Source organism: Parasteatoda tepidariorum, chromosome 9 (assembly GCF_043381705.1).
Source record: "Parasteatoda tepidariorum isolate YZ-2023 chromosome 9, CAS_Ptep_4.0, whole genome shotgun sequence".
Taxonomy (NCBI): Eukaryota; Metazoa; Arthropoda; class Arachnida; order Araneae; family Theridiidae; genus Parasteatoda; species Parasteatoda tepidariorum.
Window position 1 is genome coordinate 84,282,595 of NC_092212.1, and position 14,148 is coordinate 84,296,742.

Genomic DNA, 14,148 nt, shown 5'->3' on the forward strand with positions numbered 1-14,148 from the left:
AATTATTTAAACAATGTCTGTGAGATATTTTATTGTTACAAGAGCATAAAAATTATTCAGTTAAACAACAGAGACTGGTATTTTGTAAATGCGATCATTACTATAAAAGTTATTCAAGGTGATATTCTTTTCTTCTCTCTCACTGTATTCATATTAGTACAGTTAATCAGATTATTCTTTATTTGGAAGGGTTGGGGTACATCACAACAATGCATGTCAGTTATTCTCACCATTAGATCAAAAAAGTTTCGTCAACAATGAAAAGTCTTTTTAAAAAAAATAAGCAACAATTATTTAAACAATGTCTGTGAGATATTTTATTGTTACAAGAGCATAAAAATTATTCAGTTAAACAACAGAGACTGGTATTTTGTAAATGCGATCATTACTATAAAAGTTATTCAAGGTGATATTCTTTTCTTCTCTCTCACTGTATTCATATTAGTACAGTTAATCAGATTATTCTTTATTTGGAAGGGTTGGGGTACATCACAACAATGCATGTCAGTTATTCTCACCATTAGATCAAAAAAGATTCGTCAACAATGAAAAGTCTTTTTAAAAAAAATAAGCAGCAATTATTTAAACAATGTCTGTGAGATATTTTATTGTCACAGGAGCATAAAAATTAATTCCAATAATTAGAAGCGCAAAAATTGTAAAATATTCAGTCCACCTTAAAACTCTGTCTGTGAAGCTTGAAGTTGAGTCAGCTTTTGAAAGTTATGCAAAGGATGAATGAAAAAGATATCCAAACTGGTAAATAGCTCTGAAAATTAAGTTTAAGTAACTCTCAATACTTTATATAATATTAAATTTTTTAAAAAATTAAGTAAACGTAAATTTACGACTAAGCAACGTAATTTTGCTAACGTAATTTGCAAAACCTCCTTATTTTTGAATATATCCTCCTAATATTTGAAAAAAACTGTAAGCACTAGTAAAAACATTTAATTATTAATTTTTCTAAACTTTACTATCCATTATTTTGTTAATACGTAAATTATATGTACTCCCTATATTATATAAAGCATAACATAAAGTGTACATTACTTGGAGTATCTTGAAATTATATAACATTCTGTTATAAAAAAAAGTAAAGCCTATTAACAAAATTGAAAGTATGCTTCTGGCATTAGTGACTACCATTAAGTTTACGTTTACAAAAAAGAAGTTCGCTGTATTCTGTTTCTACAATATTTGTAAGTTCACTGCATTTCATTTCATATTTTTAATAAAATTTTATTTTTATGACAGTAATACATAATTTCACGATGTTTTTAACATCCTTCTTCATTATGAAAACAAGTGCATAACCATAAGATCAACATCTCTTCAAGCTTTGAAAGAATACTAAAAAAACACAGATGCCTTTTTAAAAATGACCAAAAAAATTGTAAAACTATACTGAAAAAAATACTGAGATGTATTTTTAAAAACGACCGAAAAGCTGTGAAACTATACTAAAAAAACAAATAAAAAACTGAGATGTCTTATTAAAAACGACAGAAAAAGTTGTGAAACTGAACTAAAACAACAACAAAAATAAAAAAACTGAGATGTCTTTTTGAAAAGACCGAAAAAGCTGTGAAACTATTCTAAAAAAAAGAAATGAAAAAAACTGAGATGTCTTTTTTAAAACGACTGAAAAAGTTGCTAAATTATACTAAAAAAACAAAATAAGAAAAACTGAGATGTCTTTCTAAAAACGACTGAAAAAGCTGCGAAAATATACTAAAAAAAGTGAGATGTTTCTTTAAAAACGAACGAAAAAGCTGTGAAACTATACTAAAAAAATACTAAAGAAAGTGAGATTTCTTTTTAAAAAATTACCGTAGGCTCTGATGAGGTAAACAGTTAGAAAAGGTGAGAGTTAGTAGCTGAAATTTGTCTCATTTGCGATGTTGTGTAATGCTTTATATTATGTTCAACTGAATCAGCTCCGATTTCTTCATCTTCTAAGTTCATTCTTATGGGAATAATAAGGTTAATTACCTGTAGAAAAAAAAATAAAAATTTATCAATTATCAAATACCAATAGAATCTGATTTATGCCTATTGCATTGGATTGAGAAGGTAAATTAACTTGGTTTGTTTTATATGGGTGTCTTTGCAATTTTTTTTTAAACATTATTATAATACAATATATATATAATACCCAAATATCTCCTTATATTTAACCTAGTCAGTCAGAAATTATATTAAAATATACAGTCAACCCGACTTGAAAGAATACCACTGGTTTCAGCCTACTCCATTCAATTAGGCAGGTTATTCGATTAAAAGGGGAGATTCAATCTGAAATTATACATTTTTGTGAAATTTCCCTTTTTAATGGTATTTAATGCATAGTGTAGTTTTTTGATTAAAAATGAACTCTACTTTATGATTAATTAACAATTGTAATTTAAACTGTTTGAGTTAGCATCGTAAAATATGAATGTTATTTAAAATTCACTGGAGTAAGCAATGATTATTTTACTTATGAGAAAGAAACACTGAACACTGGTGTGTTAGGTTTTTGAAACCTTTTCTTATCAAAATTAATTGCGCAGTGGAAAGGGGCTGCAAGTGTTGACGACAAAACAAATCACTATCTGTACCTTTTTAACATTCGAAATGAGATGCGAGTGAAGTAAGTCAAAGAAGGTTAAAACATCCTCCATTTACTTCAATGTATAAGTGGTATCTTTAAAGTGATCACTCCTTGATCAGCCTTGATTTGAATTTATCACCACTATTTTATTTAATAACCAGTGGCGATGAACAGCTTACCCATTTAAGGGTTTACATCTATCACTGCTCAACTTTTTAGCCTTGTAATTTTAAACCTAGCACAGAAGACAAGAAAACTCCTGGATCAAGCATTGGGACAAACTAGCCTTTGTGGAGAATTTTTTGCTGGAACTAACCCGCATTTGCGCTGCAAAGTAAGAAACCTCTTGAGAAAACCCCTCCATGGTTAGCCTGACGGCAAGGGGACTTTGACTCATGATCCGTCGGTGAGTGCCGGGTAAGGATTTTGTATCGATCAGACATCGCTGGGATGCGAACCCGGTTCACCTCATTGAAAGGCAAACGCTCTATTCCCTGAGCCACCACGGTTCCTGGAGCAATGCCGAATACTGGGATAGAACCAGCAAGGGTATTCTAAAGGACCAATTACACTGGATGTGATTATTTCACATGTGATTGCGATCTGAATCGGGAAAAAACATTTCTCCGCGAAAAACTCACCCTACAGAAATCCGGGAGAAGAATTCGTCCTCACAAGCTATCACCGGGATTCGAACCTAAAATCTAAACCTTGTATAAAATGACAAATTCCAGGATATGAAAAGAAATAGTGGATGGGAAAGGCTGTAAACGGCCTCAGGTGGATATTTAAAGTCCCGCAGTGGACTGATCGTTAAGACACAGTTTCTGGCAGAACGCCGAAGTCAAGCATCACTGGCTGTGAACAGTGTGTGTGTGTGTGCGTGTGTGTGTGTGCGTGGGTGACTTCCTTGATCAGTTTATGAAGGTACCGAGAGTGTGCAGTATTTGTCCTCGCTAAACTGTTCCATCGTAAAGTGCTCGACTTCACGCGCAGGTCGTCGGGCTACCGAAGTGGGGGTGCCATCCCCTTTGCTAAGGATCAAAATTGCGATGGTATGTCTTCGGATCACCCTATGGGATGTTTCCCAGTTTGTCACCAATAACCCATTGTGCTGCACTAGTGTGACGTAAATGAACTACAACAACAACAGCATAATTAAAAATTATGAATAAGAACTGAAATATCTTCTCACCTTCAACAAAATAAGAGTTGTAATACCGCTCCAAACTCCCACCACTAAAAGAGAGAGTAGTTGAATTCCCATCAAGTAAAATCCTCCTTTATAGAACAGTCCAGCCTGTTTCTTGCTCATCAACAGCATGGAATCTTCCTCAACAAACAGTCCAACCGATATCATACCCCATATAGATCCCACTAAATGGACTGGAATCGCCCCCACCGGATCGTCTATCTTCAGATCATCCAATACGGGCATTGCGATACATGTTAATTGAGAACTGACGAATCCTATAAGCAAAGCTTCCCATGGATTGTAAAGGGCACAACCAGCTAGAGTGAAGGAAAAATACATAACTATACAAATACTTACTATACATAAATACTTACTTAAAAAATACTACTATACATAAAAATCTAATCATGGTATCGCACTTTTACATTATTGGCAGGAAAATCACGTGGTAGGATCCAGTTTTTGCTTATTTATTTTCATATTGTTTTGGTTGTCATCAGCATAAAATTAATGAAAGTCATAAAATTCATTTTTCAATAAATATTTTTGTATCCCTAATCTAAAGTAATTTTCCTACACTGCTAATATTACGCTTTTAATTCAAGAGTTCAAAACTTAGAGAATTGTTTTTACCCATTGGCAAAATGGGCATTGTTTTGATTGATGGCGTGCGCACCTTATTTGGACGTCATCACATTTTTCTATTGTAATTCAAGAGTAATAGTAAACAGTGCGCATGCGTCGTCATTGCATGCGTTGCTATGGCGACCGCAGCTGTTTGATAATTATATTCTTTTTCTTCTTATTATTTTCACCAGCAGTCATTTTTAAAGTATTTACTTACATAATAATAATTTAAAGTATTTTAATATTCTTTATATTATAAACTTATAATTGCAGTCTTGACTGTTATTTTAATATAAATATGAACACTGAAGAAGAAAATGTATTTTGGAAGTACATAGCCAGGATTTGGAAACCACTTCGACGACAAACATCAATTGAAACAGTTTTTGCAACCCATGGTTTGAAATGTTGTGGCGTTTATCAGATTTAAACCAGAAAAAAAAAACCATTTGGCCAATAAGTAACCAGTGATCGTAATACAGCTATCAAATTTTTTTCCTTTTTTAAAAAATTCATGTTCAAAAGCCTGACAAAGTTGCAGAGGCTTACCGTCTTTTGCAATTTTGGATTATTTACATTTGGATATTTGGATTTCTACATCGAAATAACTTTAGATTTTAGTTTTCTTTTTATATGAAGTGCAAATTTTGATAAGTATATTTTTATGCTTTTTAGTAAACAAATAAAACAATTTTTTTTCAAAAATATTGTTATAAATTTTTTAAAAAAAGTTAATTTTTTAGATCTTACCTGTTATAGCAACTAAAGAGGATAAGATACCATTGATTAAATGTGAAATGAGAAATTTTCTGTTGTATACCAAAGAACTGTAAGAAAAAAATCAAATACATTTAGAACATTTACCGACAAATAATATTAACTACGTTACTGAAAATATTCAACCTGAATATCAAAGATCCCAGTCCACCTCCAATTGAAGCATTGATGGTAGTGATTGCAGATCTGCAAATAAAAGTTTTAATGCATTTTTCTAACCTATCTAGATTTTAATAATTTAAAGAAGTTTTTAAATTTGAAATCATAAAAAAATTAATTAATTACAGATAACTGCTGTTAAAATTATACCTTACGGAATTAAAATAGATTATTACGAATTAAAAATATGACCGTTAACTGCTAATATTTGACGAGAAAAAAGCGGTTAAATTGGCTTTGAAGGATGCAAATAAATATTGATTGATTCTAGTCGTTGTGACTTTAAAATGAACATGAAATAATTAATAATTTTTACTAACTTGGATAACTGAGAGGATAGACATTTTAGTTTAATGAATGTAAGTTAATGTCAGTTTAATGAATGTTTAATGAATGCCTAGATTAATTTTATTCATGCTACTCTTTCATTAAAAATACATTTTGTGACAGTCAGAATTGCACCAGATTTTGTAATTCTTTTCAATCACAATTTCTTGAGCCACGATGGCTCAGAGCGTTCACCTTCCACTGAGGCGAACCGGGTTCGAATCCCAGTCGATACGAATTTCGCATCCAGCTTGCACAGACCAATACTGACGTGAAATATCCTCAGTGTTAGACGGATCATGGGTTAGAGTCCCCTTGCCGTCAGGCTAACCGTAGGAAGTTATCATGGTCTTCCGCTCCATGTAACGCAAATGCGGGTTAGTTCCATCAAAAGTCCTCCACGAAGGCAAAAATTCTCCCAATACTCGGTCCAGGAGTTCCCTTGTCTTTTGAATTGGGTTCAGAATGACAAGGCTACGGGAGTGGAACATTGGTAGTCGTAAACCCATAAAATTGGGTCGGCTGTTCAACGACGGTTACCAAATAAAATAAAATCAAATCACAACTTCTTGATTAACCCTTTAACGGGCCCTTTATTTCTAGTAAAGTTAAAGTAAAGTATTTCTGGAATTGAAATTATTTTAAGAACAGTAATTGATGTAAAAAAAAACAAGCTCATTTAGTTTATAAAAATGCCATTTTTTTGGTGGTAAATACATTTAAAATGTCCTATTAGGAACTTACTGACATTTATTTTTCTTCATTTATAAAATAAATTCCTTAAATGCTACAAACTTCAAAAGGAATTATGTATTTTATAAATGAAAGTTGTTCTANTCACTTCAAGAAAGCTGAAGTTACTGAAAAATGGAAACCTAAATTAAAAGTGGTAAAACGTGATGGTAAGTATACTTACCACGGCCTTCAAAAGGGTTAAAAATTAAAATGAAATACAACTCCCATAAAAACAAATTCCTAACATTTACTTATAGAAGTAATTGGTTGTAAATAGGGGTGGTCGCTACACAGAGGTGGTCTTTCCTGGATGTTGCACTGTAGATTCATTCTAATTATAAAATATATATAAAGAAAAAAACCGTGTGCTCCCTTAAAAATTTCTCTCACGTTACGTCTATGACTCTTTTTCCTTTTCTACGGAATATTTCTAAAAGTGCTTGTCGACTGTTTGTACTTGCACACTTGTGTGTTCTATTATTCAGGTAATTATCAATGAAGATTTAAAACAAAAGCAACAACAATTTAATTAGAAATTATATTTTGCGTTTATAAAAATGAATAAATTATATACGCACCTGGAGGCATATTTCCATTTCGCCCCGGTAACGCCAAAAGTACTTCCACAATTGAATCCAAGCCATCCCCACCTAATTAAAAATTAATAATTAACAACAATAATAATAAATTTGATTCATTCTACATTATTTATCATATAACAACTTCTTTTAAATGAACGGAGAATGTAATGATAAGCCACAATTGCTTTGGAGAACGTTTTTGAAGAAACAATTACGATTATTCACGTCAGCAGTAAGTGGTTTCTGTGATGTTATCCAGTAGAAATTCAAAACATTTTTTGAAATACCTATCTGGAAACCAAGTTAAACAACAGTTTAGGCTGAGTTGTGGTGGCTCAGAGCGTTCGTCTTTCAAAAAGATGTAGCGGGTTCAAATCCCAGCGGTGGGTGGTTGATATGACCACAGCACTGACGTAAAAATATCCTTAGGGGTAGACAGATCATGGTTTAGAGTCTCTTTGCCGTCGCGGTAACCATGGGAGGTTTTCATGTAATGAAAATGCGGATTAATTCCAGCAAGAAGTCTTCCACGAAGGCAAAATTTCTCTCAATACTCTACCTAAGGGCCCGGATGACCTGGTCGGTAGGGCGCTGGGCCCATGTCCAAGAGTTCGTGGGTTCGATCCCCGCCGGCCGAAAATTCCCCGTGTAGTAATTTCACGTTAAATCTGTCGACGTTAAGTCCTCCATATTCTCTTAACAAATCAAAACCACTGGGGGTACTGATCCAGGTGTTTCCTTGTCTTCTGGATTGGTTCAAAATTACAAGGCTACGGCGTTGAACATAAGTAGTCATAAGCCCAAAAATTGGGTCGGCTGTTCGACAACGGATATAAAATATAAAATTAAAAAGAATACTCTATCTAGGAGTTCCTTTGTCTTCTAGATTGGGTTCAAAATTACAAGGTGAACATTAGTAGTTGTAAACTCTCAAAAAATCGGGTTGGCTGTTCAACGACGGTTGCAAATAGTTTGGGCTAGAAATATATATTTTGAAGAAAATGATACTTATGAAAGCCTTTAGCTTCTCGATTTAAGAGCGAGTTTCTTGAGAAATTTTCTTTTCTTTAATGACTTGCGTTACATCGGAAAAGTGAAATTTTAGAGTTAGGAAAGTTTAAAAAGAATCGAGGCTCGTGTCACCAACCTCCGTGATTGCTTCAAATTCATCATTCTTAAAATTTTTAAAGTCCCATTTTGTTAATAAATATATAATTTTATGTTAGAACATTTTGTTAATAAGTTAATCGTAATGAAATGAACAATATTTTCACAAAATGCATTAGGGCACAATTTGTTCTCTGTTGTCTGAGGTTTTAAACGGTTCTTAGATATTTTTGAGCCACGAATTTCAAATCAGCACTTTGTTTCTCTCCAAGCTATCATTTTTATGCAATTTAATAATATATTCCTAACCAGGATTTTTTAATATTTACTTTTGAGAATAATAACTGTCTTCACTTCTCTGTTACGTAGGGAGTGGTAAAAAAAAGGTGATGATACATATCAGTCAGCTCATGATGCGATACTTCATCTGGTTTTTTCCTCTTAAGTGTTATTTTCATAGAAGAAGACAATTGTCTTTGTGTGTCTACATAAACCTATGCGTTCTTTATAAGCTTCAACATTCCGAAAATAAATTAAGTGAACTAAAATTGTAATTTCGAAACAAAAAATCTATATCTTTCTGAAACAAAATTTAATTTCAGATTTGAATTTCCCACATCCGAAGATCAAGTAGGTGATCAAAGATTTGTATAAATGTAACAAAAAAATTGTCCCCCAGTGTTATAACCTGCACTTGAAATAAACTTTAGAATTCATATACTTCATACCTTGTGCATACTTTATAAATGTATCAAAAAAATTTTTCCCCCTGGTGAATGTTGGCAATCACATAGTCGCTTTGGTAAATATCCGAAATATATACTAGATCTAGTCATATGCCACAGCTTAGTATATATTTGCCCGATATGCCCTACATCAATGTAGCTCCCCAGTATCCATTCAACTTGTACTCCAAATACTGATGTTTCTCCTAATATGTCCTCAGCAGATATTAAAATATCGAATAACTATAATAATATCAACTATATATATATATATATATAAATCTTCGTGTGCAAGATTCAATCATGTGGCCTTTCAAAAGATATTTTTCATTTCTTAATATTAACTAATACTTGCCATAGTATGAACATCCCAAGCATAGCATTCGTGGGAGAATTGATGATTGCAAATTTCTTTTCATCAGTATATCTTTCATGCCTTGGGCCCACCAAACATGCGGCAACTAACGCTGAAGCTCCCCCAACCAGATGAACAGGACAACATCCAGCAATGTCCACGACACCGAGATGATTGAGGAATCCATGTTTGGCCCAAATCCATCCAGCAGGCAAGCAGTAGATGAAAGTATTGAAAAAGGAGTAAACGCAATAGGCAGTGAAATGAAATCTTTCAGCAACTGCTCCAGATACTATTGTAGTTGCTGTAGAAGCAAATGAAAGCTGGAAGACGTATGTGGCGTATAAGTAGCCCATATTGTCCTCGGGAGTGTCGACGAAGTAGTTGCCAACCCCGAAGAATGGATTTGTTCCCTTGTCAGTGCCGTAACTCATGCCATAACCGAACATCCAGTAAGTGAGACCTCCGAAAACCATGTCTACAATATTTTTCATTCGAACATTGACTTCGTTTTTTCGGCTGACACATCCTGATTCTAGGAGAGCAAAACCTAAAGCAAAGAAAAACAAAATAAAGAAGAAAAAAAAGAAAAGAAAACTAATTTACTTCCTTTAAACTAATTAATAAAACTAATTTGCTTCCTTTAAACTAACTAATAAAACTAATTTACTTCCTTTAAACTAATTAATAAAACTAATTTACTTCCTTTAATCTCAGTTTAGAATAAATACTTCAAGATTATTAATTCTCTAAATATAAATAACTCAAATGTAACTACTACAAATATATATACAGAAGAATTAATCTATTACTATTTCACCATAATGTATTTTTTCGTATTTTACTTTATTTACACAACAGTAAATTAATATGCAAATTAAAAACTACTGTATCTGCAAGGAGACCAACTGAAATATATGAGATTCCCCACTTTACAAAAGAAATTTCACGAAAACAGTTTTTTTTACTTAGCACCTAGATTATATAATAAATTACCATCTCAGTTGCAAAATATCCAAATATATTCTTCTTTTAAGCGTGCTTTATTTCAATTTGTGATAAACATTGACGATTTAGATCTCTATTTTTCACTTTAGAGGAAGCATTCGATTTTTGATACCAGTTTTGTGCCAATCCAAATGAATTTCTTATGTTACCTTTGTCATTTTTTTTATATAGTTTCGTGTATTTTTTTTTCTATTATTACAGTGTTCAGCAATATATGATGTCTTATAATGAGCAAAATTATTCATGATTGTAATATCCCCCCTTTCTATTTTAAATTTATTGTATTACCTTTCTTTGTTGCCTGGACAGGATTTTCCTCTTGTCGACGAATATATATTCTTTGTATTTATGTGTTTGTTTTTGTTCCTAATAAAGTTTCTATTTGTTTATTTAAAAAAAAAATTGATCGCATTATTGCGATAACTGGTTGTCCATTGGTCAAAAAATTTTTAGGATAAAAGCCTCAAACATTTCCAATCATGGGTTGGATCCAATGAACTGGTTTTGCCGCGATGGATCAGGGGATAGAGCGTTCGCCTTCCAATGCGGAGAACCGGATTCGAATCCCAGGTCGAATCTCGGCTTCCACTAATCACAGTGCTTATGTAAAATATTATCAGTGGTAGACGGATCATTGGCTAGAGTCCCCTTGCAGTCAGGCTGACCGTGGAAGGTTCTCGTGGTCTTCCTCTCCATGCAACGCAAATGCGGGTTAGCTCTATCAAAAAGTCCTCCACGATGGCAAAGTTATCCCACTACTCGATCCAGAAGTTCCCTTGTCTTCTGGATGGGGTTCAAAATTACAAGGCTACGGAGCTGAGCATTTGTAGTCGTAAACCCCTAAAATTGGGTCGGCTGTTGAAAGACGGTTATAAAATAAAATAAAAATGAACTGGATTAATTTAAAGTTTCAGTCGATGTAAAGTCACAATTTTTTGTCTTTCCTCGGTATTCATATTTATATAAAAAAGGTTGCAATTGGGTAATTTCAATACTATAAGAAGTAAATTGATCATGGATACCCATAAATTGACGTCATTGGGGGTAAATAGTGGCATTTGTCGATCCAATCAATGAAGTTCGATACACATGCGTTACGTCGCTAACAGATATCCAATAAAATTGATTTAAATCACATGATTATTAGTCATAATGACTTCTCAAGTTGCAAGAAACCAATTATGAACAAGTTATTATTAAAAAAGAATTCTAAAAAAAATCATCAAACAGCAGCGGTTGCCACAGCAACACATGCAATGACGACGCATGCGCACTGTTCACTCTTAAACACAGTTGAAAAGTGTGAAGACGTCCAAATAAGGTGCGCACGCCATCGAACTCAAAACAACACCCATTTTGCCAATGGGTAATAATAAAAATACTTTAACAAAAATAGGAATGCATAAAAATGAGCCTATCAAACTAACAGTTAAGAAAATATTATTATTTTAATAATTAATTATTGAATTATTTTTAAAATAAATTGTAAGCTAAAACTGAAACACTTTAATTTAAAGACTAGTTGCATAACTAATCAGTCTCAAATGAACTGATTGTAAGACGCGGTACCCAGCAGATCTCCGAAGTCAAGCATCGGTCAGTGAGCGTCTGGCTACCGCCTTGATAGGATTGCGAAGGGATAGAGGATGTACGGTATCGATTCTCGAGTCCATGCCATTCGGTATAGCCATGCTCTCCACGGAGCACAAAAACTTTCACGGCCTCGGATTTTTTCCTAAATGTCATCAGTAGCCGATTATGTAACTCTAGTTAGAAGTAAATGAAATACTACTTCTACAGTATATATTGAGTCAACCTTCAGCTCAATTTTCATAAAATAAGATTTGCCAACGATGCCAACACAGTCACTCAAAGTCTATTATTGAAATTATTAAGTTTACTCAAACATAAAAAGTAGAGCATTTCTACAACAGCCCATAGTCGGCCAGAGTGGGGGTAATGAAGGACGAGACTCCACTATTTTAAGACAAGTGGCACGAACAGCATCACTGCGCAATGCTTACAGCATTGCCTACATTAGAATAGGTCGGGAAAAAAATTTATTTTAAAATTTCGGAATACTTTAGATTGGAAAAGTTGTATATTGTAATAAGTCTATAAATAGTTTAAAAAAGTTTGTTAATATATTCCGTTTGAGCATCGCACTTAACATTTAAAAAAAAAACTTGAAAAAAAAAACTTGAAAAAAATCATGTTCCTTAAAAAAATATATTTTTAGGTTTGCAAAATAGCACACTACACTACAAACTACGGGAAAAAGTAGCGACTACAGTAGTTTTGCTACATGTAGCACACTGCTTCCGACCAATGTCCTTTCTCAAAAATGCACAACTTGCGTGAAGATGATATTAAATCGCAAGTAAGTTTTGACACTACATATTGGAGAAATTTCAAATTTTCCATATCACTCCCAAGCTGCGGAAAAGAGCGTAAAACTTTTCAATTTAATTTCAAATAAAAAATAAATGAAAAATGTGAACTTGATGTTAGATCAACATCAAAATTTCGATCAGTTACGCCTAAATTCTCCGAACATCGGACTTCACATGAGTAATTGATATAAAAAAGGAGCCTTAACAATGCAGCAAACCAAGAAATTTTATAACCGTCGTTAAACAGGCTACCCAATTTTTGGGTTAACGACTACTAATGTTACGACTACTACGTAGTCTTGTAATTTTGAACCCAATCCAGAAGACAAGCGAACTCCTGGATCAAGTATTGGGAGAAAGTGGAAAACTTTTTTTTGACGGATCTAACATGCATTTGCGTTGCACGGAGAGGAAGTCCACGGTTAGCCTAACGGCAAGGGGACTCTAACCCATGATCTGTCTACCACTGAGGATGCCTTCCAATGAGGTGAACCGGGTTCGAATCCCAGCGATGCCTAGTCGATATGAATCCGCATCCGGCTTGCACTGAACTCAGTGCTGACGTGACATATCTTCAGGGATAAACGGATTTTGGGTTAGAGTCCCTTTGCCGGCAGACTAACCGTGGGAGGTTCTTGTGGTCTTCTTCTCCATGTAACGCAAAAGCGAATCAGTTCCAACAGAAAGTCCTCCACAGAGGCAAATTTCACCCAATGCTTGATACAGGAGTTCCCTTGTGTTCTGGATTGGGTTCAAAATTACAAAGCTACGGAGTGGAACATTAGTAGTCGTAAACCCAAAAATTGGGTCGGCTGTTCAACAACTGTTATAAAATAAAATAAAATACAAAATGGTATATATTATGAAAGGAAAGGTTAATTATTAATATTAAGTTCTGATATTGCATTAGGATATAGGGAGAATGCAGACCTACCTGATTGCATGGTAAATATTATGAAAGAACTTGTCATAATCCATGTTGCATCTTCATATGTGATTTTGTTTTCTGTGATATTTTCCTGAGTTTCATTTTGAAAAAGCAATTTCCTGTTAGAAAACATTGTATTTCAAATTCATATAAGTTGTGATATACTCTGAATTAACGTCTACAAATAGAACTCAATATTTTTGCTCATCAAATATTTGACAATATTAATCTTACAAACGAACTAAGTAATTAATTTTTAGAAGCATATTTGATTGGTGGTAGTTTTTTAAAGGAGCTGGATAACGGTGCCTGCATTTGAAATAAACCGAGAACAGTAATGACATCATGTTACTTTACTTTACCGATAATACTTTACGAACGCATTTTAATCAAATATTAAGTAGAATGGTACATTAAATTGCGTCTAGCAGCTGGTGGAGAGAACACGCAAATTTCTGTAACATTTTATTTTGTTCCCCTAGGTCATTACCTAAGGGAAGTAAGTGTACAAGCTGCTGAAATTAAATTACCTTAATTCTAAGCTTCGATAACTCTTTTTTAAGCCAAACTTAAACATTATTTTTATTTCATGTGTTGTAACGTAGCTGCAAATTTTTATTCTTTTAACTCAGCAA

General features: G+C 33.4%; 1 protein-coding gene across 1 annotated transcript; it reads right to left on the bottom strand.

The window, feature by feature from the left end:
- Nucleotides 1-5: 5 nt before the first annotated feature.
- Nucleotides 6-13,529, bottom strand: LOC107456041 (putative ammonium transporter 3). The gene is made up of 7 exons (XM_043053446.2): nt 13,520-13,529; nt 9,185-9,734; nt 6,995-7,066; nt 5,322-5,381; nt 5,169-5,245; nt 3,792-4,108; nt 6-1,995 (listed from the first exon to the last, which is right to left on the bottom strand). The coding sequence occupies exons 1-7, from the start codon at nt 13,527-13,529 to the stop codon at nt 1,858-1,860; spliced, it is 1,224 nt and encodes a 407-aa protein (XP_042909380.1). The 3' UTR covers nt 6-1,857.
- Nucleotides 13,530-14,148: the final 619 nt, after the last annotated feature.